Source organism: Leptopilina heterotoma, unplaced genomic scaffold, assembly GCF_015476425.1.
Source record: "Leptopilina heterotoma isolate Lh14 unplaced genomic scaffold, ASM1547642v1 Lhet_152, whole genome shotgun sequence".
NCBI lineage: Eukaryota > Metazoa > Arthropoda > Insecta > Hymenoptera > Figitidae > Leptopilina > Leptopilina heterotoma.
In genome coordinates, this window is record NW_025110868.1 from 398,689 (window position 1) to 425,122 (window position 26,434).

A 26,434-nucleotide genomic window follows, 5' to 3' on the forward strand; every position below is an offset into this window, starting at 1 on the left:
AAAAAATTCAATTTTCCTGAATCAATAAAAAATATCGTTCTAAATTTTATTACATTGGTCGTTTTCGTAAATTACTGTTCAATAATATTAATTATTCAAAATAATTAATTTTTTAATATTTAATTTTTCAAAAATTTAATTAATCTTCAATTATTAACTTATACAGTGCAGGATCTAGAGTCTAAATTTTTTGGGAAGAGCGATCCCTTTAGTGTGTGCTTTTTTTGATTGCTATTATGAGTGATAATAGCTCCTGGTTCTTTTATGTTTAAAAAATTGTTCGAAATAATTAATTTTTCAAAAATGAAAAAAAAAATTCAATTGTTTCAAATTTTAATTAATTTTAAAAAAATGATTTTACACAAAAAATTTATTCATTTTTAAAAATAATTGCAATTCAAAATCTATTTGAATTTAGTATTTTAATAAATTACTTTTTTATTATGTTAAAAATAAATTGTTTTTTTTAAATATTTTATTAATTTTTTACAATATTTGAATTTTAAATAATTCAAAAGTCAATTATTAATTATTCAAAAATAAATCAAACAATTTTAATTAATTCAAAAATAAATTATTCTGTTTTTAATAAAAATTTAATTATTTTAAAATCATTGAAAAATGTAATTGTTCAAAATAATAATTAATTATTCAAATATCAAAAATACAATTAATTCAAAATTAAATTATTTCATTTTAAATAAAAAATTGAAATTAATTTATTGGCACTTACGTAAAAAATAAACGTATTTCTGTGTGTGTTTGTGTGTAGAATTAACTTATAAGTGCTTTCTTTTGCAAGAATTAAACTTATCGTTATCTTCTGTTCAAATAAAATATAAAATGTTAACGTTTTTTTTAACACAATATTATAGAAAATAGATTTTCTAAAAAGAAAAAAAAATAATGAACTTAAAAAAAATACTTTAGGCACCGCCTTTCATTTCAACTATTTAAATACTATCAAGTCTTTTAAAGACTATATAAAGTCTTCAAATCATGAAAAATACATAATAAAAAATTGAATTATTCCGAAATAAAATTCAAAAATCAACAAAACAATCAATTTACAATTAGGGCCATTTGGGGTAATTGTAAACAAGGGATAAATGTAAACAATAGATGTTTCAACTAAATTTACAAATTTAAAAATTAGTTTTAAAAACTTGAAAAAAATTGTTCATAAATTTAAATTACTTTAAAAATATCCAATTAAAATTATTAAAGAAACACAATTATTAAACAAAAAATAAAAAATAATTCTTCAGAAAAATTTAATTAGGGTTTCCAAAATTGATTTAATGATTTTTAGCGAAAATTGAATTATTTTCATAAATAATGACATTTTTTGAAGAAATTCAATGATTCTCAAATTTTTTGCAAGAATTTAAATGAAATTCAATATATTAATTTTAATTAAAATTAAAAATATTGAAACATAAAATTATTAAAGAAGATAGGAAACAAAAAAGTAAATTACAACTAAATCAAAGAAGATAGAAGAAGAAGAAGATATTAATATAGAGAGAAGATATAAAGATAGAAGATGTTAATTGAATAATTTTATATTTCTAAAAAAAATGTATTTTTCATTCTTTCCAGCATTTCCATTTTTTAAATTTATTTAAAACATTATAACGTCATAATAATAATTAAAATACCCTTAAAAATAATAATAATCATTTTAAAGAATTGCTATTTTAATAGAAAAAATATATTTATATATATATTAAAACATAAAATTATTAAAATATTAAACAAAAAAAAAATATAAACTGCGAACAGTAAATAAAAATTTTAATTTATTTATATAAAAAAAGAAAATGCAAAAATATATTAATTAATAGAAGATGAAATAATTTCTTTAATGGCATTTGAACCATAATGACGTCACAATTTGTTCACAGCATTTGCTAAAAAATTGTGACATCATAATGGTTCAAATTCGCTGAAAAAATAAAGTTTTAATTATTTAAAATAAAACGTTGAAAAAAAAATGCACGCGCGCTCGCGCGCGTCAGTTTTTGCTAGTTATTATTAATTTTTAATTTTATTTATTTATTGAGATAAATCTCCGCAGTTTAAAAAGAACCATAATAATAATAACTATGTATTATTATTATTATTATATTGATTATATTAATTTAATAATTTTATATTTTTAAAAATTTTTATAATTTAAAAAGAAATTTTATTATTTTTTCAACAATGTACAAATTATTGTTATTATTAATATTATTATTAATTATAGTAATTTTTTCTATATATTAAATAAAATACGATCGCGATATTTTTTTTTAACTAGATACACTCGCGTAATATTTTACTATCGATAAATTGCACTCTATGTTTATATAAAGACTGACTGACAGTAATGGAATCTGCTAAATATTATATATTTGAAATAGAAAAATTTATGTAATTTACACTATTATGTAAAAAAAATTAATAATTTTTAAGATAACGATTAATTTATATATTGATTCTTTTTTTTATCAGGTACAATCTGAAGAGCAAGGTCCATGAAGGAATATTATAGCACAAAAGAGTGGGGAAGTAGCATAAAAGTAACTGCTTGCCATTGAAGGCACATTTACTTTTTAGTAGTAGTGGGCAGTGGGAATTGAATACCTTATACGAAGAGTATTTTTCCTTTTTTTCGCCGCTGTGAAATTGTGATTATTCTATTTTTTGTGCTCTCCGATTTCAATTTATCAAACTCGATTGTTTTTTGAAAAAGAATCGAGATGTTGCGAGCGTAAGTTTTTTTTAAATGTTTTTTTAGAGAATTTACTATCAATTTCCTTTGTTTAATTGTTTAATAGACTTTTTTTCACAAAGGCCGTGAATTAAAAATTAATTCTGTTTTTTCAAAATTTTGAAAAAATTTACTTTTTCGAATAATTTTAGTTAATTTTCAATGTTGATTTTTTTTAGATTTCAATTACTTTTTAATAAAAAATATTATTTCAATAACAATTGATGTTTTTAAATATAAAAATAGAATTCCATTTTGAAATTAATATTTTTAACTAGAAACATAGAAGTATAAACATCGAAGTTTGGGATTTTTAAAGTTAAAAGTACAATTAAATTTAAAGTCAATATTTGGTTTGGAAAAATATTTTCAAAATAATGAATAATCTCTTTGTCCTTTAGAAAATTTTCTTTATATTGTAATTTGAAATCTAATTTTGTAATTGTCACTCAATTTTAAAATACATATTTATTTCTGCAAAATGGAACTTATTAGTTTTGAAATAAGAAAATTAAAAAAATTTCGAAACAAATAATATGAATTAAAATTAACTAAAATGAATGAACAAAAATTGAAATAAATAAAGATAAAAAAAGGAAAATAAATAAAGAATAAAAATTTAGAAATAAGCAAAAAAAATATGCTTTGAGTTCAAAAATATTTATTTTATATAAAAATGTTTAAATATTTATTGATATTATTTTTATGAATATTCAGAATAAAAATAGTTTTGCTGAAATGAAGGAAAACTGAATAGTAAATAAATTAATACCTAATATTAATAATTAATCGATAAATTGAAATCAATTGCTTTTTTTGCAGTCTGCTGATAGTGGCAGTTCTTGTAGCAGTGGGAACAGGATTTCCGCAAGAAACTAAAGAACCAGTAGGCGAGACTGCAGCGGCAAATAATGATAATGAATCAAAAGAATTATTGGAGAAGGCGAAAAAATTTTTAAAAGATGTAAATCTTCAACTTGGATCGTGGAACAATAAAGAAGTAACGGCTTCATGGAATTATGACAGTAATCTGACAGATGCAAATTTAGCCGAGAAAATAAAAGTCTCGAGTCAAGCTGCCGATTATCAAAAGAAATTGTGGAAAGAAGTTAAAGAATTCCCATGGAAAAATTTAAAGGACGAGGACTTAAAGAGGCAATTTTCCAAGATCAGCACCATAGGAACTTCCGCTTTACCGGAAAATGTAATTTTTCTCCTTGTTTTCATTTTTTCACTTACATTTTACATATTGTTTTATTTCTATTTTTCTTTTATTTTTATTTTAGTTTTTATTTCAATTTTAATTTTTAATTATCCTATTTTTATTATTATTTTTATTTTTATTTCTATTTTATTTCTATTTCTATTTTTATTTCTAATTTTATTTCTATTTTTATCACTGAATAATTAATGAATAACTATTTTAGCTTTTCGAGGAATATGAAAACATAACGAGTCAAATGTCAAAGATTTATTCGACGGCAAAGATTTGCGAACTGAGAAATCCAACAAAATGCGATTTGGCCCTTGAACCAGAAATCACTGAATTATTGGCAACAAGTCGCGATGCCGATGTTCTTAAACACATTTGGATTGAATGGAGAAAAGTTTCGGCTGAAAAAATGAAACCATTTTTCCCAAGATACGTGGAACTTGGTAACGAGGCGGCGAGATTGAATGGATTCGATGATAAGTCTGCAGAATGGTTACATGAATATGAAGCCGAAAATTTCCAGGAACAAGTCGGTGAGTTATTTTTCAAATAATTCAAATCAATTAGGCAAATTTTTCTTTCATATGAAGAAAATTGTTTATCTTTCGAAATAGTTATAAAATTGCACAAAAGATAAATTTTATTTACATATTTATTTTTTGAAATAATTATTAAATTGAACAAACGTAATTATTTTATGACGTTAAATAAATATTTAACATTTGCTTGTTGAACCGTTTTTTATCTTTAGATAAATATTTAACTTCATATTTACTTACTTAATACTAACTAAACTTGTTTAAATATAAACAGGTAAAAAAATAATTACAATACGAGATGATTTCTGTTTTCTTCAAATAAGGAAATTTTGTCAGTTTCGTCACTTTTTTGGATTGTAAATTTAAGAAATACGATTTTAGAAAATTTTGTCGCTTAAAATTTATCTGTAAAGTTATTACATATATAGGTAAAGGAAAATTAACAACAACTGGAATAGTTTTTGTTTGTGCAAAATTAACGATTTGTAGATAACAAAAATAGTTGTATATATATAGATTACGTACATACTTAGAATATTCGAAAAAATAATTATTATTTTACATTTACTTTTATTTCACTTTAAAAAACTATATTCAATTTTTTAAATTAAATAAATAGATTTTTAAACATAAAAAATAAAAGTAGGCTGTAAAATTAAAAATATTTTTCAAACTAATTTTTAAACATTAAAAATAAAGAAAGCTGTAAAACTGAGAATAATTTTTAAATTTAATAAAGTTATTAAAATTAATTTATTATAAGTAAATAAATATTTTTTTTAACACAAAAAATAAGAAAGGGAAACAAATTTTTTTTTATTTTTATTTATAAATTTTTGAATAATTTCAGAGTCAAAATTAAAAAAAATCACTTATTAAGTACACAATCAATTATTATTCTTATTTAAAAAATTGTAATAAAACTCTACACGCAAGAATTCAATTATTTTCAATACAATTGTAATACAATTTCACAAAAGAATTCAATTATTTTTATAAATAACACAATTTTTGGCAGAAATTCAATTATTTTTAATGATTTTAATAAAATTCAATTATTTTCATAAATTTTTAAATTCTTTTTAAAAATTCAATTATTTTCAACAATTAATAAAATTCTTAGGTGGAATAGAATTATTTTAATGAATTTCATGGCTTTGCAAAAATTCTATTATTTTGAAAATTTTTAATTTAAAAAATTATTTATAAGAAAAAAATGTAACTAAATACTTTTAAAAATTTATATATATTAAAAAAAAAACTAAACTAAACTAAAACTATATTTTGAAAATTATTCAATTATTTTGAAAAATTTTGATAAAATTCTTTCGAAGAATTGAATTATTTTCTATACGATTTTTATTAAATTTCTGGATAAAATTCAATTATTTTCTAGATTTTTAATAAAATTCATTCCAAGAATTCAATTATTTTTATAAATAATAACATTCTTGGCTAAAATTCAATTATTTCCACAAATTTTAATAAAATTCTTTTGAAAAATTCAATTATTTTCGAAAATTTCAATAAAATTCTTTGCAAAAATTCTATTATTTTGAAAAATTTTAATTTAAATAATTTATAAAAAAAATGTAACTAAATATCTAGTAAATATTTTGAAAATTATTTAATTCTTTGCAAAAATTTAATTATTTTGGAAAATTTTGATAACATTTTTTTATGAGAATTGAATTATTATTTTCAATACAATTTTCATTAAAATTCTTCGCCTAAATTCAATTATTTTCATAAATTATAAAATTCGTCGCAAGATTTCAATTTACTTTCAAAAATAATAAAAATCTTTGCAGAAATTCAATTATTTTCCTAAATAATAACATTCTTCGAAAGAATTCAATTATTTTTAGAAATAAAAATTCTTTGCAAAAATTCAATTAGTTTGAATACAATTTTAATATTTTAATTAAAAATTAAATTAAATTAATTAAAAATTAAAAAATTAAAGAAATTCTTCGAAAGAATTCAATTTATTATTTACAATACTTTAAAAAAATTCTATGAAGGAATTAAATTATTTTCAAAAATTGTAACAAAATTCTGAGAAGAATTTTATTATTTTCTGAAAATCGTAATAAAATTCAATAATTAAATTTTTAATTTCAATTATTAACAAAAACGATTATTTTTATAACATGGAAAAAATTCTTCGGAAAATTTAATTACTTTGAAAATTTTTATTTTTATTTCTTTAGAAAAAAAAAATTACTATAAATATTTTGAGAAATTTAATAATTTATACTGTAATTTAATAACTTTGGGAAATTTAGATCAAATTCTTTATAAAAATTTATTTATTTTTAATACAATTACTTCCTCATAGAGGAAGTATTTTAATTAAAATTCTTCGTAAAAATTCACTTATTATTAAAAATTTTAATAAAATTCTTCACAAGAATTCAATTATTTAAATAACTAATAAAATTCTTTGCAAGAATTCAATTATTTCAATATATAATAGAATTCTTTGCAAGAATTCAATTATTTAAATAAATAATAAAGTTATTCGAAAGAATTCAATTATTTCTGAAAGTTTTAAGAAAACTCTTCGAAGGAATTGACTTATTTTCCAAAATTTCAATAAACTGCGAACATATTATTGGAATACAATTATTTTTCTTTTAGAGGCTGTTTGGGAGGAGGTAAAACCACTTTATCTGCAAATTCATGCTTATGTGCGAAGGATGTTGAGAGAAAAATATGGAGATGCTATTGTCAGCAAGGATGGACCAATTCCTGCTCATCTTCTTGGTAACATGTGGGCTCAAACCTGGGACAATATTGCCGACTTTACTATTCCACACAAAGGCAAAATGTTGCCTGATGCCACTCCAGCTCTCGTTGCACAAAGTAAGACATTTTTTTTACTTAATTAATCAAAAAGCAATTCAATGCAATTAAATTCTTAAAAAAAATTCTACACTAGAAAACTTACATTATTCGTCAAAAATAGACTCTATAAAATATATAATTAGGTATTTATTGCAAATTTACTTTATTTTAAATTTGTGAAGTTTGTAATTATTAAATTCTATTATATTAACTACGCTGTAAAATTCTAATTAGAAGAAAATATAATTTTCGTTACTTTAATTTTTTTCCATATTAGTTTGAACATCACAAACAAATACATTTCGATAAAAATAATTATTAGAAATTCTGAGCCAATAAATTCAGTGAATAATTCAAATTCTTTTTTTATTTTAGTAAATATATTTTACGAACGTTTCTTTTCGAATCAATTTTTACCAGCAGAATCAAAATTTATTTTCCAAATTGTTAAACTTAAAAAATCTGAATTTATTAATTTTCGAATGAAACAATGCAATAATTAATTAGAGAATTAATTTTATTAACGTCTCTTGTGTAGAATTATCTGGTAATTAATTTAATCGTGTCGAGTTAATAAAGTATTGAAAAGAATAAAAAAAAAGTTTAAAAGTTAAAAAAAAGGGTAATTTTTACTTTTATTTAATTTAATTACATTTTAATAATTTTAATTTATTTCCACAGAATATGATGCAAATCGAATGTTTAAATTGGCCGAATCATGTTTCGTGTCAATGAATATGAGCGCAATGCCAGAAACATTTTGGAAGAATTCAATTTTAACGAAACCAAGTGATCGTGAAATTGTTTGCCACGCGAGTGCATGGGACTTTTATGATGGTAAAGATTTTCGAATTAAACAATGCACACGAATTAATTCCGATTCACTATTAACCGCACACCATGAAATGGGACACATTCAATATTATTTGCAATACAAGGATCAACCGGTTATTTATCGTGAGGGTGCAAATCCAGGATTTCATGAGGCAATTGGCGATGTTATGAGTTTAAGTGTATCGACGCCTGATCATTTGCAAAAAATTAAACTCTTGGAAAATTATACGGCCGACGATAAAGCCTCGATAAATCATTTGTTTTTGAAAGGAATGGAGAAAATTGTCTTTCTTCCATTCGCTTATGTTATGGATTTATGGAGATGGAATATCTTTAGAGGTGAAGTCACTCCGGATCAGTACAATTGCAATTGGTATGAAAAAAAGATTTTTTCTATGAGTTCTTTCTATTTTTTTTCTGTTTATTTGTTTTTTCCTAAATTTTCTATTATTTTTATAATAAACAAAAATTCTCAGGTGGAAATTGTCGGAGGAATATCAAGGAATAGAGCCACCGGTTGATAGAACAGAGCAAGATTTTGACGCTGCATCGAAATATCATATAATTTCGGACGTGGAATATTTGCGTTATTATGTCAGTTTTGTCGTTCAATTTCAATTTCATCGTGCCCTGTGCATTGAAGCTGGGGAATTTGATCCCAACGATCCGAAATCGAAACCACTTCACGAGTGTGATATCACGGACAGCAAGAAGGCAGGAAATCGCATGAAGTGAGTTTTTTTAAATTAATTAATTAGAAAATAAAAAAAAAAGTTGAATAAATTATTAATTTTATCGTTAAATGTTTCAATGAAAAATCTAATTATCGAATGATAAATTCTATTTCTCATTATCTTTAAAAAATAAATAAAAAAAAAATAAAAATTTAATCACGAGAAATATTTTTAATATTTAAAAAAAACCATTTTGTACAATAATTGTAATTACAAAGTGGAAATTATGCAATTTTTTCATTTATTTTAAGAATTTAATTAAATTAATCAAATTAATTTAATATATTTCGTTGAAAATCGTTATTAAAAAAATAGAAATTATACAAATTGTTTTAACTCTTTAAAAAAAATTATATTATCGTTAAAAATCGTGATAGAAATTATACAATTTTTCCTTTTTTCCAAAAGAAACTTAAAATAATTTTTCTTTTCAAATGTTTTCAATTTTAAAAAATATATTGAAGATCATTGACTTCTTGTGAAGAATTGTATCGAAAAATTTGAAAATAATTGGAGAATTTTCTTGAAACATTTCAAAAGAATTGAATTCTTGCGAGGAATTTTATTAAATTTTTTAAATAATTCATAAAGGATTTTATCGAAATTACCCCAAGTTATTAAATTTCTGTAAAGAATGAAATAATTTTCAAAATTATTAAATTTTTCCAAGTATTTTTATTAAATTTTATTTCTTCTAAACAATTAAAATTAAAAATATTTGAAAAGTAATTGCATTTTATAAAGAATTTCTTTAAAGTTTTTAAAATAATCTTTTTGGCAATAATTTATTTAAGATACGGGCATAAAATTGACATTAAATATTAGATTATTGAATTTTATTAAAAATTTTAGAAAATAATTGAATTCTTTCGAAGAATTTTATTATTTATGTAAATCAATGAATTCTTGCCAAGAATTTTATTACTTATTTCAATAATTGAATTCTTGAGAAGAATTTTCTTAAAATTTTTAATAATAAGTGAAATTTTACGAAGAATTTTAATTAAAATTTTATTCAAAATAAATCAATTCTCATAAAGAATTTTATCAAAATTGACCAAAAGTTATTAAATTACTGTAAAGAATTGAATAATTGTTGTCAAAATTATTAAATTTCTCAAAATAATTTTTATTAATTTTTCTTTTTTAAAGAATTAAAATTAAAATTTTTTAGAGTAATTATATTTTATGAAAAATTTCTTTCAAGTTTTAAAATAATCGTTTTTGTAAATAATTGAAATTTAATATTTGATTATTGAATTTTATTAAAATTTTTAGAAAAAAAATTCTTCTCAGAATTTCTTTAATTAAAATATTAAAATTGAATTGAAAATAATTCAATTCCGGAGAAGAATTTTATTACGTATATAAAAATAATTCAATTCTCATAAAGAATTTTATCAAAATTTTCCAAAAATTATTGAATTTCTACAGAGAATTGAATAATTTTCAAAAATTTTCAAAGTATTTTTTCTTCTAAAGAATTGAAATTAAAATTTTTCAAAAATAATAGAATTTTTACCTTTAAAATTTTATTAAAATTCTTTAAAATAATTGAATTCTCGAGAAGAATATTATTATTTATAACTATAATTGAATTCCTGTGAAGTATTTTATTAAAATTTTTTAATTATTAATTGAATTATATGAAGAATTTTTTTGAATTTTTTAAAAATAAAAGTTTTTTGTTAATAATTTTATTTGAAAATTGTGAAAGTAGGGAATTTTACGAAGAGTTTTTTGCAACTTTTAAAAATAGTCGTTTCTGTTAATAATTGTATTTAAAAATTTCATTATTGAAGTTTATTAAAATTACTTTATTATTATTAAATATTTTATTATTTTATTTTATTATTATTTTTAAAAATAATTGAATTACTTCGAAAAATGATACTACAAATTTGTTTAAATAATTGAATCCTTTCGAGAAATTTTTTTAAAATTGTATTGAAATTAATTCAATATTATTCGGAATATTCGATAATATTTTGAGAAGAATTATAATATTTATAAAAATATTTGTGTTATTTTTTTAATTATCTAATTATTGAGTACAAAGCCTCGAAATTTTGTAAGAATAATTTATTATTGTATATACAAAAAGGGATATAAAATAAATGAAAATGATCTTTTTAGGGCAATGCTGAAATTGGGATCATCGAAACCATGGCAGGACGCTATGGAAGTGTTGACAGGTCAACGGAAAATGAGTAGCTCAGGTCTCTTGGATTATTTTAAGCCTTTAATGGATTGGCTCACTGCTGAAAATAAAAAGACCGATGAATATATTGGCTGGAAAAGCAGTAATAAACGTATGTAAAATTTTCTTTATTCAAACTCATTCTGTTTTTCAATTTTTAATTATAATTTATTTTTCGATTTCATTATTTTATCTATTTTATTCAATTTATTATTTTCTAATTTATTCATTCTCAGTCCTCACCTTACAGATTTGGACGATTTTTCAGTTTTTTTGTATTTCTTTTTCTCATAATTATTTTTCAAGAAAAGTAGGTAAATAAAAATATATTTTTAAATTCTTAATTCCTTTTTTACAGGTTGCGTGCAAACCAGAGGAGAACTTGTTTGATTCTGTGATAAATATTTGCGTCAATTCAATAAAGAACATCATTTATTATATTTTTTCAATTTACAATATTATATTGAAGAATGATCAAAGACATTAAAAAAAAAACGCACTCTTCTCATCGAAAAAATGTCATAAAAAATAAAAGACCATCATCTTTTTATTTCTATCTGCGATTATATTATAAATATATTCTAAAAATTTTATAAGTAATAAATAAAAAATTAAATTTTTCTCTTAATTATCGTCGACTGATATTGAAAATAAACTACTATTAAATTTTAATAAATTTTTGACTTTATTAAACTATTCAATTTTATCATTTCGGCAATTATCAAAGAAAAATATTTCTTTTTAAATTAAATTTTTTTCCAATAATTATTTATCGTTATGAATATTATTATCATTTCGGATAAAAAATAAGAATAGAATTGTTTTTTTTTAATACTATATTACAAAAAATTTAATTTAGTAAAATTTATCACAAATTTTACAAATCAAATAAATAAAAAATAAAGATAATAATATAATCGAAAATAATTGATAATTTTAATTATAAAAAAAATATTCTGTTTTGCCGCCGAATTTTTGAATGTTATTGCCCAGCCTGCATTTTTAAATCTTGTTTAGCGTGTTAGGACTGTATGAATAAAGCTTAACTCACAATCAGCTAACTTCACAGTTGTGAACTATAATGATTTGTTTACGCTTACTTCGATTTATTTTGTTATTTAAAAAAGAGAAAAACACAGTAAATAGTTATGATTTTTGAAATAAAATCGATTGAACAACAATAATAGAAAATCACTGTACTCTACAAATAATTTAAATAGTTGTTTTCATTACAATTATACAAGGTTTGTTGGCATTAAAAATTATTTTGAGGTTATAAACATTAGAAATGGATTTGTTTTTGATATTATAGTTTTTTAAATATATTTAAATTATAGTCTATTTTTTTATATTTATTGTTGTCTTTTTGTTAATTTTATGAAAATATGAAACCAAAAATAATTATTTTAAAAAATATGTGCTTTAATACATTTTTTTGAACTTATAAATCGTTTCATAATATATCGTTCATTATCAATAAGATGTCAATAACAATTATTAAATTATCAACATTAATTACAGATCAATGAATAAATTAAACTGTAATAGAAGTGAATGTGTGGAAAAAAAATGATTAAAAGCTCATATAAAGTCGTGGGATAAAATCTTTGAGAAATATCTCAATGGACGTGAGTATATCATATTTTTGCTTTTAATTGCATTTTAATTTCTAATATAATTTTTACGTAATTTTAATTTATTATTTATATAATTTAACATTTAGTTATAAATTTTATAAATTTTTAACTAAATGTGTATTAAATTCGGCAGTTAATCAACGAGGCAGAATTAAATGTGGAGACATTGCAGCCATTATTTGATAAAAATGAGGAAAATACCAATGAACGACGGTTACCAATGAGAAATTCAATTTTAAATATTCAGTATTGGGTGAATACTGGAAAACCGCCTTGTCTATCAATTTTGAACGAAAATTATAAATCACCAGAAGAAATATCACTTTCAGAAAAGGAAATTTCAGCAGTCGAACCAGCAGCAATTTCTCCATTCAAGAAAAATTCGTCACAATCGGCAATAATTCCAAGTGAGCCAATTAATCTTTTTTTCCCCGTTATTTCTAATCATTCCGACAATAAACACGATTGTATTCTATCTCCAAATCACACCAAGAAGAACTCGCCATTAATATTTGCAGAAAATGAAAACGAATCACCAAAAATTAGAAATCAAAACATAAAATATGAAATGTCGATTGATTCACTATCAACATTTATCTACGATTGTAATAAAAATGTTTCATACGATTCGGAAGCTAGTACACTTTTACGAGTGGACACAAAGAACTCGAAAATTAAAGACTTTATTCCTTTAAAAAAAATTTCTGAATTGTCCCCGGAAAAGTCGACTTCTGAGGAAATGAAAGATTTATTCACACTCAAGACCAACGATAAGGGGTCGATAAAAAAGAATCATCGAAGAAAATTATTCACAAATTCTGAATCTCCCAAGGAATGGCCTCAATATTCAAGTCCTAAGAAAATATTTAAAAAATCCCATTCTTTAACTAACAACTCTTTTTCACATCCTGCCCTCGATTATTCGCCTTCTGAAAAAAAGATGCAAACCTGGAGAAAGAGATCTTTTTACAAGAAAAAAATTGCGACAAGTATTAAAAAAAATAAGGCAGTTCCAGACGAAAATTTAATTTTTATTCATGACGAACCGAAAGAATTTAAGAAAAGTAGAATGTCAGAGAATTCTCAAAAAAATCTGAGGAATCATGAGAAGGAAAATTCACTAATTCAAAAGTGTTTTTCGAAGAAAGGAAAAATTACCGCTAGAGATAAAAAACTGGAAATTTCAAATAAATTTCCCATAGGGGAAAAAGAAGAGAAACGAGAACTTGAAATTAGAAAATTTACTACTAACGAAAGTTCTGTATTAACTTCAAAGCGAAATTTACTTACTGATGTGAAATTCTCGAAAAATAAGGAAAACGTCAAGTCAACGGAATTAGAGGCGGAAATTGATTTTGAAAAATTGGAAAAAACTACGACTAATTCATCAGAACAGGAAATTTTATCAGAATCGACAAGTTCTCTAATTTTTTCCAAGAGAAAAACTATTTTTGAACCGTCAGACAGTAGTGAAGAATCGGAAAAGGGAAAAATTTCAACAAATCACGTGAAGATTGTCAAGAAAAACTTTACGAGTATTTTTGCATTTGATTCAGACGAAGAATTTGATATGACTACTATTTTTCGTACAACTAGACAAACAGAAATTAATAACGAGGGGAAGAAATTTAATTTTCATTCTAATTTAAAAGAAGAAAATTCTAAAAATTTTCCTTCTAATTCCAAAGAAGAAAATTCAAGACAAAAATTTATTTCCAACAGTGAAGAAAGTGAATTTGAAAATATTTTCGAAACAGATAATAAAATAAAAGAAACAAACAATGAGGAGAGTAAATTTAATTTTCGTTCTAATTCAAAACAAAAATTTATTTCCAGCAGTGAAGATAGTGAATTTGAAGATATTTTCGAAACACATGATAAAATAGAAGAAAAAATGAACAACGAGGGACAAAAATTTCGTTTTAATTCAAAAGAAAAATTTATTTCCAGCAGTGAAGAGAGTGAATTGGAAGATATTTTCGAAACAAACAATAAGGAGAGTAAATATAATTTTCGTTCTAATTCAAAACAAAAATTTATTTCCGACAGTGAGGAAAGTGAAAATATAATTAGATGTAAATTCAGAAAGAATAACAGAAATTTATCAAAAATTTTACATTCCCTTTCATCTGACGACGAAGATGAAGCAAAAGACTTTCGGTTCTCTAGGAACAATCGTAGTTTAATAAAGAATGGGAAAAATAATAAAAGTGATGAAAATAAAAATTTAGTGAAGAGAAAAATAAATAATTTGAATAATCAACACAATAGCAATCGATTTGAGACGGATTTTAACGAAACTTCTTCGAATAGTGATATTTTTAATTTAAGACCGAAAAAAAATTGCAGCATGAATAAAGAAAAAATTTTATTAAATTCAAATGAGACAAAAATTGAAGACAACAAAAATAATTCAAACTTCAGTGTAAATACGAAAAAAGTTAAAGAGAAGAAAATATTAAATTCGAAACAGGAAAATTCCAGTGAAACAAAAATTATAAAAAAGAAACATAGTTGGAAATTTTTTTCAGATAGCGATGATGATAGTGATATTTTCCATTTAGATTTGAAAAAAAATCGAATAACTTCTGAAAAAAATAACGACAACGAAAAGAAGATTTTATCGAATTTGACAGGAGGATCATCAGTGAAGACAAAAATAAAAGAAGATTTTAATAATTCGACATTTATTACATTTTCGGATAGTTCTGATGATATTTTTATTTTAAAATCAAGAAAGAAAGGACATTAAATAAAAAAGTATAATAAAAAATAAAATTCCAGAAATCAAATTTTTGAGATTTCGAAAGAAAGAATAATTTTAATTTATTTGAAAGAAAAAATTTTAATTTACGAAAAGAAGGGAAGTAATTGTTTTTAGAAGAAATTATAATAATTGATTACTCTTTGCAATTGTATGAAATTTTATTAATGTTAAATATTTTTAAGTTTAATTTTATCACAAAAGAGATTAAATACGATTTTTAGTTAACGATTTTTTTGAGTTAATTACATTAAATAGAAAGTTTATAAACATTAAAGTAAAATAGTAAATAAATATTTTTACAAAATTATTAAAAACACATGTTCATAATTTTATAAGTATATATTTTTTTATATTAATTTATTCCCTCATAATAGTATTAAAAGAGTATTGTAAAATAATTTTAATATTTTTAGAGATTTTTAAGTTTGTAAACAAGAAGAATTTAATAAAAAATATTTTTTAATAAATGTAACAATATTTTTTTCTTATAAAGAATTAAAAGTTTTATTAAAATTTTCGAAAATAATTGAATTCCAGCGAAGAATTTTATTAATTGTTGAAAATAATTAAATTTTTTCCAAGAATTTAATAAAAGTCGTATAGAAAATAATTCAATTCTTATAAAGAATTTTATCAAAATTTTCCAAAATAATTGAATAATTATTAAAATATTAAAATTTTTTCAAAGTAATTAAATGTTTTTCTCATAAAGAATTTCATAATTAAAATTTTTTTTCAATCGAATTTTTGCGAAGAATTTTATTAAATTTTTTAAAATAATTGAATTCCAACAAAGAATTTTATTAATTTTTGAAAATATAATTGAAATCTTCCTGAGAAATTTAAAAATTTTTTCAAAAAGAATTGGATTTTTCGAGGAATTTAATTGAAATTATATTATTAAAAATATTTCAATTCTCAATAAAGAATTTTATTAAAATTTTTCAAAATAATTGATTTTTTTGTTGAATTTTATTATTTTTGTTAATATTTAATTGTTTTTTAAAGCATTTTAGTAAAGTTATTTGAAATTTTTTTAATTATTTCAAAGAATTGTGTTTTAATTTTAGAAAATAATAAACACTAATAAAATAATATTTTATTATTATTATTGTTATTAATTATTGCATAATTAAAATAATGGAATTGAAAAATTATTTATTATTTTTCAAATTTTGCCTTTTTAAATTTCCGATTGGCAACACTGCGTCCCGCCACCTCTGATTGGTCATTGAATTTTCAAACAATAGCGCTGTGAACGTACCTTTATGCCTCAGTATTTTTCGTATTTTTATATTCCCGTTCAGTCTCCAAAAAATATCAATTTTCTCGAAATATAAAACATAAATACCACAAAAATTTTATTTTATGTGATAAAAGTAATGCACATTTGTTGGAAAATATATTTTATAACTAAGTAAACGAAACATACACGACAAGATATGATCAAGAATAAATAGTCGAATTTGAGGTTATGTTAAAGGGCCAAAATGTCAAGTATGTTTTTTTCTAAAAAAAAAGTAATGATAATTGATTTCACATAATTACTTCTTCAATTTAACTAAACTTGAGTAAAAATTTGGTAAAATATAGTAATTTTCATTAGTATTTTAAGTATCTTTTAGTTTTCGAATAGAATTTTGCGAATTTCGAAGATTTCGAATCTTTGAATTTCGCTATATTGGGAATATTTCCCCGACTTTTTTTTTCTAAGGCAAAATTTCGGAGCGCATGCCCGAATGTTTTGATTTCATGGCTCAAAATAAGAAATCTCGACTCTCTTGAGGCTCTTTGAGTATAAAATAGAGAGAATTCGGCGTTTCTCTCCCTCTTACAGTTTTAATTATCTAAATTTAGAATGATGTAATATACGGGAGATTAATGACGCACCTTGCGCGACGAAATGTCAGTGCCTCCTCGAATGCACTTGTTTTCGGGATGGGCAGGTCAATTCCCCTATACTCATTATATTAACCTCTCTTTTTTTATCTTCAATCATTCACATGATTAACGACCCGGAAATTAAGCCGACGTGGATATAGTGCGATGCGCAATAAAAAAAAAGTCGCGACATATTCGCAATTTTCAATTTTTCCCCAAGGTTTTTTCGAATTATCGTTTTTTTTTGTTTGTTGATTGAATAAAAACGTGCGAGTGTCAATTTTGTATATGAAAGAAATATATAAATGTGTGTGTGTGCGGCATGATAGTGGACGCATAAACATGGCAGCCGCGAGAAATTCTTGAGTGTCTCTTTTTAAAGGTGATGAGCCCGGCTCTTGTGTTTAGTTCCAGGTGACGATGTTAATGTGTCATCGTGAATAATGAGTGAGAGAAAATTTACAAGAGGCCTGGGAAAGCCTGGCATGGCTGCTCAACTCAGGGAAACTGTCTCGCAAGTTGTTCGCGAGAGTACTGTGCAGGTGAAACACCTTTTTTTTTCTTATTTACATCCTAAAAAAACTTTTAGTTTACCCCTTTTTCATTAACTAAAAGACAAAAAAATAGTTTATTATAATCAAGCAAAAAAATTATTTTTTTCTCCTCATTTTTCTTTATTTAAAAAATACCCGTCTGTCAATTAATCTGTACCGCAAATTATCTGGTCCTCGACCTCAAATATTTATGCGATAAAGAATTATAAGAAAAGAATTTGATTATAAAATTCAATTAGTAGTGTAAATTTAAACATAAATTTATGAAATAATATTTAACTGTCTAAGTATAAATTTCAATTAGCAGAAAATTCAATTTTAGAGTAATTTTAATTTAAAAATCTTTGATAATAATTGTTTATTATCGACAAGTTTTCCTATGTTTGGCAAATTGAATGCATGAGTGCGGTTTAATTATAGATAAATTGGGTAATAAAAATGGGAACGAATTGGGTCAATCTATTTTAACAAATTTCCTGTTGATATTGTTTGGAAAAACATTATTTAAATGCGAAGATTTTATGTGTTTTGTTATAATATAAAAAAAGAACAAAGTTCGAGGTCAATATAAACATAGATGATGTCAATGTTTAGATAGTGAATTATCACATTTTTCTTTCTATACATATTTATTATTTTTAGGGAAAATATTTAGCATAGTAAATTTTTAATTAATATTTTTAGTTTTCGTATTAATTTTTCAGATAATAAATCATTTTTGTTACTAATTATAGAACTTTTTCTCGTAATTATAGTAATTATAATTTAATGAAGAAGCTATTTATAAGTTATTTATCTATAATGAATTTTAATTAATGCTAGATATATGAATTGGCACGTTAATTAATATTTCCTGCTATTCTTCGATATTTTATTTATCTTTGGAATTTTTCTTTCAGAATAAGCCACATCTTGTTGAACCGATTGACTTCGAGAATTTTGTGCTAAAAAATAAGACATTATTACAAAATGATCCACAACGTGAATTATTATTGTACCCTCAAGACGATGTATCGGTAAGTTTTCTTTTTTTTCCAATTTTCTTTCAGTAGAAAATAAATTTATTGAAATTTATTTTTCAAATTTATTAATCAGGATTTAAAATGAATTATTTCAATTATTTTTAAAATTTATTTATTTATCAGGATTCTCATAGATAGGGGAAATCAGAAAAAAATTAGGAATAGAAAAATTGGAGAAGGAAATTAGGAAATTTTATCAAAAGTATAAAAGTTCTAGAAAATAAAAATAAAATTGCTTTTTGGTGTTTTTTTAAAATATGTATTAGAAACAACAAATTCCTCGAATTCTTTTTTGTTCACCCTGTAAATTTTTGAAATCGTTACAATTTTAATACAAAACCTTAATTTTTTTTCTATTTCTGTCAAATAATTGAAATTCACAAAATTAAAAATAATAACTTTTTGAAAATAATTGAATATTGTTTCAAAAAAATTTTTTTAAATTATATTAAAAATAATTGAAAACCCTTGAAAACCTAAAAAATTGTATTACTTATAAAAATAATTTAATTATTGCATCGAATTTTATTCAATTTTTTTTAAATAATTAAAATATTTCGAGGAATTTAATTAAAATTATATATTGAAAATAATTCAATTATTTTAAAGAATTTTATTGAAATTGTTTTTAAATAATTGAATTTCTGCGAAGAATTTTATTATTTATATAAATAATTGAATTATTTTAATAACTTTTATTGAAATTTTCGAAAATAATTGAATTCTTGATAAGATTTTAATTTTTTTTAAAAATACTTGAATTTTTAAGAAGAATTTTGTTATTTTTAAAAATAATTTAATTTTTGCGAAGAATTTTATTACTTATGAAAGTAGTTGAATGTTTTCTAGAAATTTTATCCTAATTTTTAATAATAATTGAATTCTTTCGAAGATTATTTTAAACATTTTGAAAAATAATTGAATTATTTTAATGATTTTTGTTAAAATTTTTGAGAATAATTGAATTTCCGTGAAGAATTTTATTACTTTAATGGAAATAATAATTGAATTCTTGCTAAGAATTTTAACATTTTTAAAAATAATTGAATTGAATTGGTTAATTTGGGAAATTTTAAATAATTTTGAATGTAAAATTATTCAAAAATTGATGTTGACATTTAAAATAAGAAATTTTGTAATTTGCATATAATAATAATAATAATTATGGAAATACCGCGTTTCACGAGCTAACGAGCGTCACATTTGCTAGTAATAATAATTATAATTAAATATTTATTTAAAAAAAAGTAAATTATTGATGTTTCGAATAAATTTACAATTATTGAAGATATTTAGAAATAAATTCATTAGAAATATTTTCTCGCCTATCTAATCGTTTTAATAACAAATTAAAATATTCTTTTGGGTCGGGGAAAAAATAAAACTTCGGTCCTGAAATCAGGGGGAGAAAGTTAAATTAATCTTTATTTGGAAATTTCTTTATTAAAATTTCTTTTTATAATTAAATATTGAAATTTATTTTGAAATTGATTTGGAAATTTATTTATTATGGCAATTCATTTATAGATATTTATTTTGAAATTTATTTTGAAATTTCTTTAATGAAATTTATTTATGAAAATTATTTTGGAATTTTCTTTTTTCATTACCATTACGGCAATTAATTTATTGAAATTTTTTTGGAAATTTATTTATTGAAATTAATTTGAAATTTTGTTTCGAATTTTATTTATGAAAATTTATTTGGAAGTTTATTTATAGGAATTAATTTATGGAACTTTATTTAGAAATTTATTGAAGTTAATTTAGATATTTATTTATTGAAACTAGTTTGGAAATTTATTTATTGAAGTTGATTGGTAAATTTATTTTGAAGATTTTGATGTTTTTTTTTACAGCAAGTTGTTTTACCGAGAAGATATCGAACAGTCGTGCCCACTGTGCAACGCATATCCGATTCCGAGGATGATCAAGAAAATCTCTTGACAAAAGAATGTAAACGCAGTTATGCATCGAACTGGAATTTAGTGCACTACAAATATTCCGTCTACAGTGGCTCTTATCTCGAATTGCCAAAGTATGACTCACGTTTCTAATCGAAAAAACTTTTCTCTTTTTTTTTAAATTTTAAATCTTTTTTAAATTTCCTTTCCTAAAAACACCAAAAATTTCTCCATTTTTCAGAATATCAAAAGCAGATGATTTAAAGGACGAAGTCTATGAAATTGATACGGAAATCGATCAAGTTGATGAGGTATAGAAAATAATTTTGTTCCCCTCATTCATTTCGTAAAAATTAATTTTTTCCGTGACTACCAATATGATCGTATAAAATTATTTTTGAAAATATTTAAACGTAATTTCTTTTTTTCTTTCTTTCTATCTTTTTTATTTATTTTCTTTCGAAAAAGAATTCTGTCTTTCTTTCTTCCTTTCTTTCTGTCTTTCTTTCTACTTTTTTCTCTTTTCTTCTTTTCTTTCTTTTTTACTTTTAATAATTCGAAATATTTACGAAAGTCAAGAAAATCTAAAAATAAGAATATCTAAGAATAATTGAAAAGAAGAAAAAATGTTATCTACTGGTTCTATTTTAGGTGATAACGAAAAACGATGGCATAGCGAAACAGGGATATCTGATGAAGGGCCCGGAAATTGGAAGCAGTGATCGAATGTTTGCGCATATTGGTTCAAAGTCTTTTAAGCGTCGCTTCTGTCACTTGAGACAGGAAGTCGATGGCACTTATATTCTCGAGATGTTTAAAGATGAAAAGAAAGGCGAAGCTAAATTATCGATTGTCATGGACTTTTGCGCTGAGGTCGTGAGAAATCCAAAACGAGGACGTTATTGTTTCGAGCTGAGAATGAGTGCCGATCATAAATCTTACACACTCGCCGCCGACAATGAATGTGAATTACAAGATTGGCTCGCAAAATTGGTATCAGTTTTGCAACACTACAAACAACAGGAGGAAAAACGTGCCGCCTCATTGGAAAGAACTTGCAATACACCACCGCCATCCCCTCAACCAATGCAAGTCTACGGCACATTAAAGGGTCTCGAACAAAGTATGAATCCACAATTAATAAAATATGCCCGTGAAACGGACACGAGTATTGCCCTAGCGAGACGTGAGAATCGTAAACGATTATTGAATCTCTATCCCCAAGTGGCGCAGGCGAAATCGACGATTAATTTTTCCAACGAGCAGAATATTGACTCGTACAAGGAGCAATTTGGTCAGAGAATTTTCGTTAAATGCGAAAGTCTTAAATTTCGTTTACAAGCGCAAATCGATGAGACTGCCGCTCTGTGTCAAGTTGAACCTTATTATACAACTCTGTGTTTATTTGACGCTAGAAACGGTAGAAAATTGAGCGAGAATTTTCATTTTGAAATAAATCACGAAATTGTACGCGATTTTGTCAAGGAACTGAGTCCAACGAGTGTAATGACGGAATTGTCGAAAAATATTCAATTACCCGATGATTTGTCAACAATACCATCGGATTGGACACGATTCGCAAAACAGGCTATTTTTAATATCAATAATCCACATCCGGAAATATTTCTCGTTGTGAGAATTGATAAAATTTTACAAGGAAGTATATATCAGACTTCTGAGCCATATTTACGTGCCACTAAAGATCCACGGCTTGGTCTCAAAATTCATAAACAAGTTAAAGCCTGTTGTCAAAGGTTATTATTTTTTCTTTATCAAAATTAATTTGAATAATAAGGAATTGAATAATTGAAATTATTCTTCACTTTAAAACTTCCGTTTTGTTAATTTTCGAAAATTTTTAATTTACTTTGATTATTTTAGATTGGGAAATTATAGAATGCCGTTTGCATGGTCGGCGCGACCTTTATTTAGATTATACAGCAACGAATTGGATACTTCGTCTGATTTTCCGGCTATTTATCGACAAGAGGGAAATAAAATCAAGGACGATGAGTTATTGAAATTGCTCTCCGAATATAGAAAGTAAGAAAAACAATTAATACTTTATTTTCTTGGTGATTTTTCTCAGCGAATGTTTTAAATTCTGAAATTAAAGAAATTCTAATTTTTAATTATCATCATTTTGAATCTGAGGTAATTAAAATCCTACGTGGAATATTATTGAAATTTTTGAAAATAAATAAATTCTTTCGAGAAATTCAATTAAAAATTGTATAAAGAATTTTATAAACATTTTTAGAAAAAAATTACTTCTTTGGAGAATTTTCTGTATTCTTTATTGAAAATAATTATTTAAAAATTTTGAAAATAATTGAATTTTTTGCGAAGAACTTTATTGAAATCATTAAAAATAATTGAATTCTTTTGGGAAATTTTATTTAAATTGTAGGTATAAAAACTAATTGAATATTCTTGAAAAGAAATTTTATTATTTATGAAAATACTTGAAATCTTCTTAAGAATTTTATTAAAACTTTCATAAATAATTGAATTCAATTCTCAAAGAATTTTATTAAAATTTCTAAAAACTAATTGAATATTCTTGAAAAGAAATTTTATTATTTATGAAAATACTTGAAATCTTCTTAAGAATTTTATTAAAACTTTTATAAATAATTGAATTCAATTCTCAATAAAGAATTTTATTAAAATTTCTAAAAATAATTAAATTTCTGCGAAGAATTTTATTAAAACTTTCGAAAATAATTTAATTCAATTCTCAATAAAGAATTTTATTAAAATTTTTTAAAGAAATTGAATTTTTTTTCGAAAATTTTTATAAAATTTGAATTAAAAATAATTGACTTTTTTGCGATCAATTTTATTGTTTATGCAAATAATTAAATTTTTTCAAAGTTTTTAGTTGGATTTTGTGATAATAATTAAATGGTTTCGAAGAATTTTACTAAAATTTTTCAAAATAATAAAACTTTTTCAAAGAATTATTAAATAATTACAAAGCTTGCTAAGAATTTTATTAAAATTTTCATAAATAATTGAATTCCGGCGTAGAATTAAATAATTTTCAAAATAATTAAATTTTTAGTAAGTATTTAGTTAAATTTTTGCCAAGAGTTTTATTAAAATTCCAGTAAAAAATTTATTAAATTTTAAAAATAATTGAACTATTGCTAAGAAATTTTTTTTAATTTACGATAATAATTAAGTGTTTGCTAAGAATTTTATTTCTACATATTGGAAAATAATTGAAATCCTGCTAAGAAATTTATTGAAATTTTCGAAAATAATCGAATTTTTTTAATGGGTTTTATGACTTTTATTAAAATTTTGGCAAATAATTAAATTAATTAAAGAATTGAATTATTTTCAAATTAAATGTTGACTTCTTTTTAAAACTTTTATTTAAACTTTTGTAAATAGTTAAAAAAATTTCAGCAATTGAATTAAAATTTTTACTAAAAATAAATACAATGTTACAAAGATTTTTATCAAAATTTTTAAAAATCATTGAAATACTTTAAAGAATAGAATTATTTTTTAAATTGTTTTCAAGCTATTTATTAAAACTTTTGTAAATAATTTAAATTTTTAGAGAAATTGAATTAAAATTGTGTTGAAAATAAATAAATTCTTACAAAGAATTTTATCAAAATTTTTGAAAATAATTGAATTCTTTCAATTTTCTTTCGTGAAAATGCTATTGAAATAGTAAAAAATTAAATGATAATAATAAAAATACAAAAAATAATTATAATCTTGAATGAATGTAGAAAATAATTAGGTTTAAAAAAGTACAAAATAAATATTTTTGTTTCTTTTCGAAGAAAAGTTGTACAATTGTTAATTTTTTTTCAAAGCAAGTAAATAAGTGAATAATATATTTTTTTTATTTATTTGCAGTTATTTTAGGAAAAAAGCTACAAAAGTATTAAATTTGCAAATTTAAAAATTGTTTCAGACCTGAGAAACTCAACAAGTTGACAGTCATTCCAGGATGGTTGAAAATAAAAATTGAAGCTCTGTCAGATATTCCTGAAAGTGAGTTTTTCTATTTCTAAATAATTTGAAAAATGTTTTACTAAACTTTTTAGTAATTATTTTCGTTTTATTTTTTATTTACAGATAGCTTAACGACTAGTTTGTCAATGTTGAAACCTTTTCCTCTTCCGCCGACATCTGATCCAACATTTGAAATCGCTGAGTTTGAAAGTTCGTCGGAAAAGGAAATTCATCCGTACACGACATTTGTCAATCATCTTTATGTCTATCCCCAGAGTCTTTGCTTCGATTCACAGAAAATTTTCACGAGAGCCAGAAATATTGCCTGTATCGTTGAATTAAGAGAAGATGACAATGAAAATGCCGAGCCTTTAAGAGTATGTCAATTTCTTTCTATTTCATTTTTCAATTCAATATTTCAATTTAATTTTCAACTTTAAATTCAATTTTCATTTTCAATCTCAATTTTCATTTTTAATTTCAATTTTCACTTTCAATTTCTATTTTCACTTTCAATTTTCATTTATAATTTTCATTTTCAAGTTTTTGCAAGATTTTATCTCTTGTTTTCCTTTTTCTTTAATTATGTAGAAGTTTAAAAGATTTGAAGAAGGAGTAAAGTTTGTATTTTTAAAAAATTACAACCATAGAAATTTGAATTCTTCTGTCTAGAATTATTTACAATGTAATAATAATAAAAATTATTATTTATTTCTCCCCCGTTGATAAATAAATAAATAATAATGATTATGTGGATAAAGAATAAATAAACAAAAGTAAAGAAGGATCAGAAAATAAAAATTTGTGAATAAAATGTTTCTTTTTTCTTCCAGTGTATTTACGGACGACCAGATGGACCTCTTTTATGTCTACGAGCATCGTGCGCGGTTTTACATCACAATTCGGTGCCTTCTTGGTATGAGGAAATAAAACTCAGATTACCAACAAAGCTTCACTCGAAGCATCATCTTCTTTTCTCGTTTTATCATATAAGTTGCGACATGAATAAAAAGAAGGAAAATGGCATTGAAAACTGCGTTGGATATTCCTGGCTTCCTTTACTTCATAAAGGAAGGTCAGTTCTCAAAGAAGAATTATAATAAAAATAATAATAATAATAGTAATAATATAAAATAATAATAATAATAATAATAATAATGATGAAAATTATTTTTTGAAATATATTTCTCATCATGAAAACAAGTTTTTTGGAATTAAGATTTATTTCGTTTTATAATTTAAATTATTTACAATATTAATTAAAACTTTTATTTTTGCAGACTTAACATTGACACTGAAAGTAGCGCTCAACTTTTACCAGTCGCAACACATTTGCCTAGTGGTTATCTTTCTATTCAACCTCTTGGTCTTGGGAAAGGGGTAAGAGTAAGCGTTTTCTTCTTTTCTTTCTTTCTTTCTTTCATCAGTTATGTGAAGAATTTTATTAAAACTTTTGGGAAATTATTGAATTTCAAGGAAGAATTTTATTATTTATGAAAATAATTTGAATTGTTTCAAGAGAATTTATTAAAATTTGTAAAAATAATTTTAATGGTTGCA

At 22.7% G+C, this 26,434-nt stretch overlaps 3 protein-coding genes across 12 annotated transcripts in view; all 3 read left to right on the forward strand.

Annotated features, from left to right (window-relative positions):
* The first annotated feature begins 2,598 nt into the window (after positions 1–2,598).
* LOC122498617 (angiotensin-converting enzyme-like) lies at positions 2,599–11,645 on the forward strand. The gene is made up of 8 exons (XM_043606437.1): positions 2,599–2,758; positions 3,581–3,962; positions 4,186–4,504; positions 7,154–7,378; positions 8,042–8,567; positions 8,671–8,925; positions 11,065–11,240; positions 11,487–11,645. The coding sequence occupies exons 1-8, from the start codon at positions 2,748–2,750 to the stop codon at positions 11,516–11,518; spliced, it is 1,926 nt and encodes a 641-aa protein (XP_043462372.1). The 5' UTR covers positions 2,599–2,747; the 3' UTR covers positions 11,519–11,645.
* Positions 11,646–11,996: 351 nt separating this feature from the next.
* LOC122498614 (histone-lysine N-methyltransferase, H3 lysine-79 specific-like) lies at positions 11,997–15,541 on the forward strand. Its single transcript, XM_043606435.1, has 3 exons — positions 11,997–12,372; positions 12,650–12,756; positions 12,899–15,541. The coding sequence occupies exons 2-3, from the start codon at positions 12,751–12,753 to the stop codon at positions 15,515–15,517; spliced, it is 2,625 nt and encodes an 874-aa protein (XP_043462370.1). The 5' UTR covers positions 11,997–12,372; positions 12,650–12,750; the 3' UTR covers positions 15,518–15,541.
* A 1,282-nt stretch (positions 15,542–16,823) lies between these two features.
* The window catches only part of LOC122498612 (dedicator of cytokinesis protein 9), a 32,809-nt gene continuing 23,198 nt past the window's right edge, over positions 16,824–26,434 (forward strand). For 3 of the 10 annotated variants that reach the window (XM_043606421.1, XM_043606427.1, XM_043606428.1), the window contains exons 1-10: positions 17,435–17,955; positions 18,867–18,983; positions 20,849–21,027; positions 21,135–21,204; positions 21,545–22,647; positions 22,775–22,936; positions 24,834–24,913; positions 24,998–25,251; positions 25,708–25,949; positions 26,155–26,254. In XM_043606421.1, the coding sequence (XP_043462356.1) occupies positions 17,857–17,955; positions 18,867–18,983; positions 20,849–21,027; positions 21,135–21,204; positions 21,545–22,647; positions 22,775–22,936; positions 24,834–24,913; positions 24,998–25,251; positions 25,708–25,949; positions 26,155–26,254 (2,406 nt within the window). In that variant the 5' untranslated portion in view covers positions 17,435–17,856. Of the gene's footprint in view, positions 17,053–17,433; positions 17,956–18,866; positions 18,984–20,848; positions 21,028–21,134; positions 21,205–21,544; positions 22,648–22,774; positions 22,937–24,833; positions 24,914–24,997; positions 25,252–25,707; positions 25,950–26,154; positions 26,255–26,434 lie in introns of those variants that run through there. The other 7 variants (XM_043606426.1, XM_043606429.1, XM_043606424.1 and 4 more) reach the window with 6 other exon arrangements.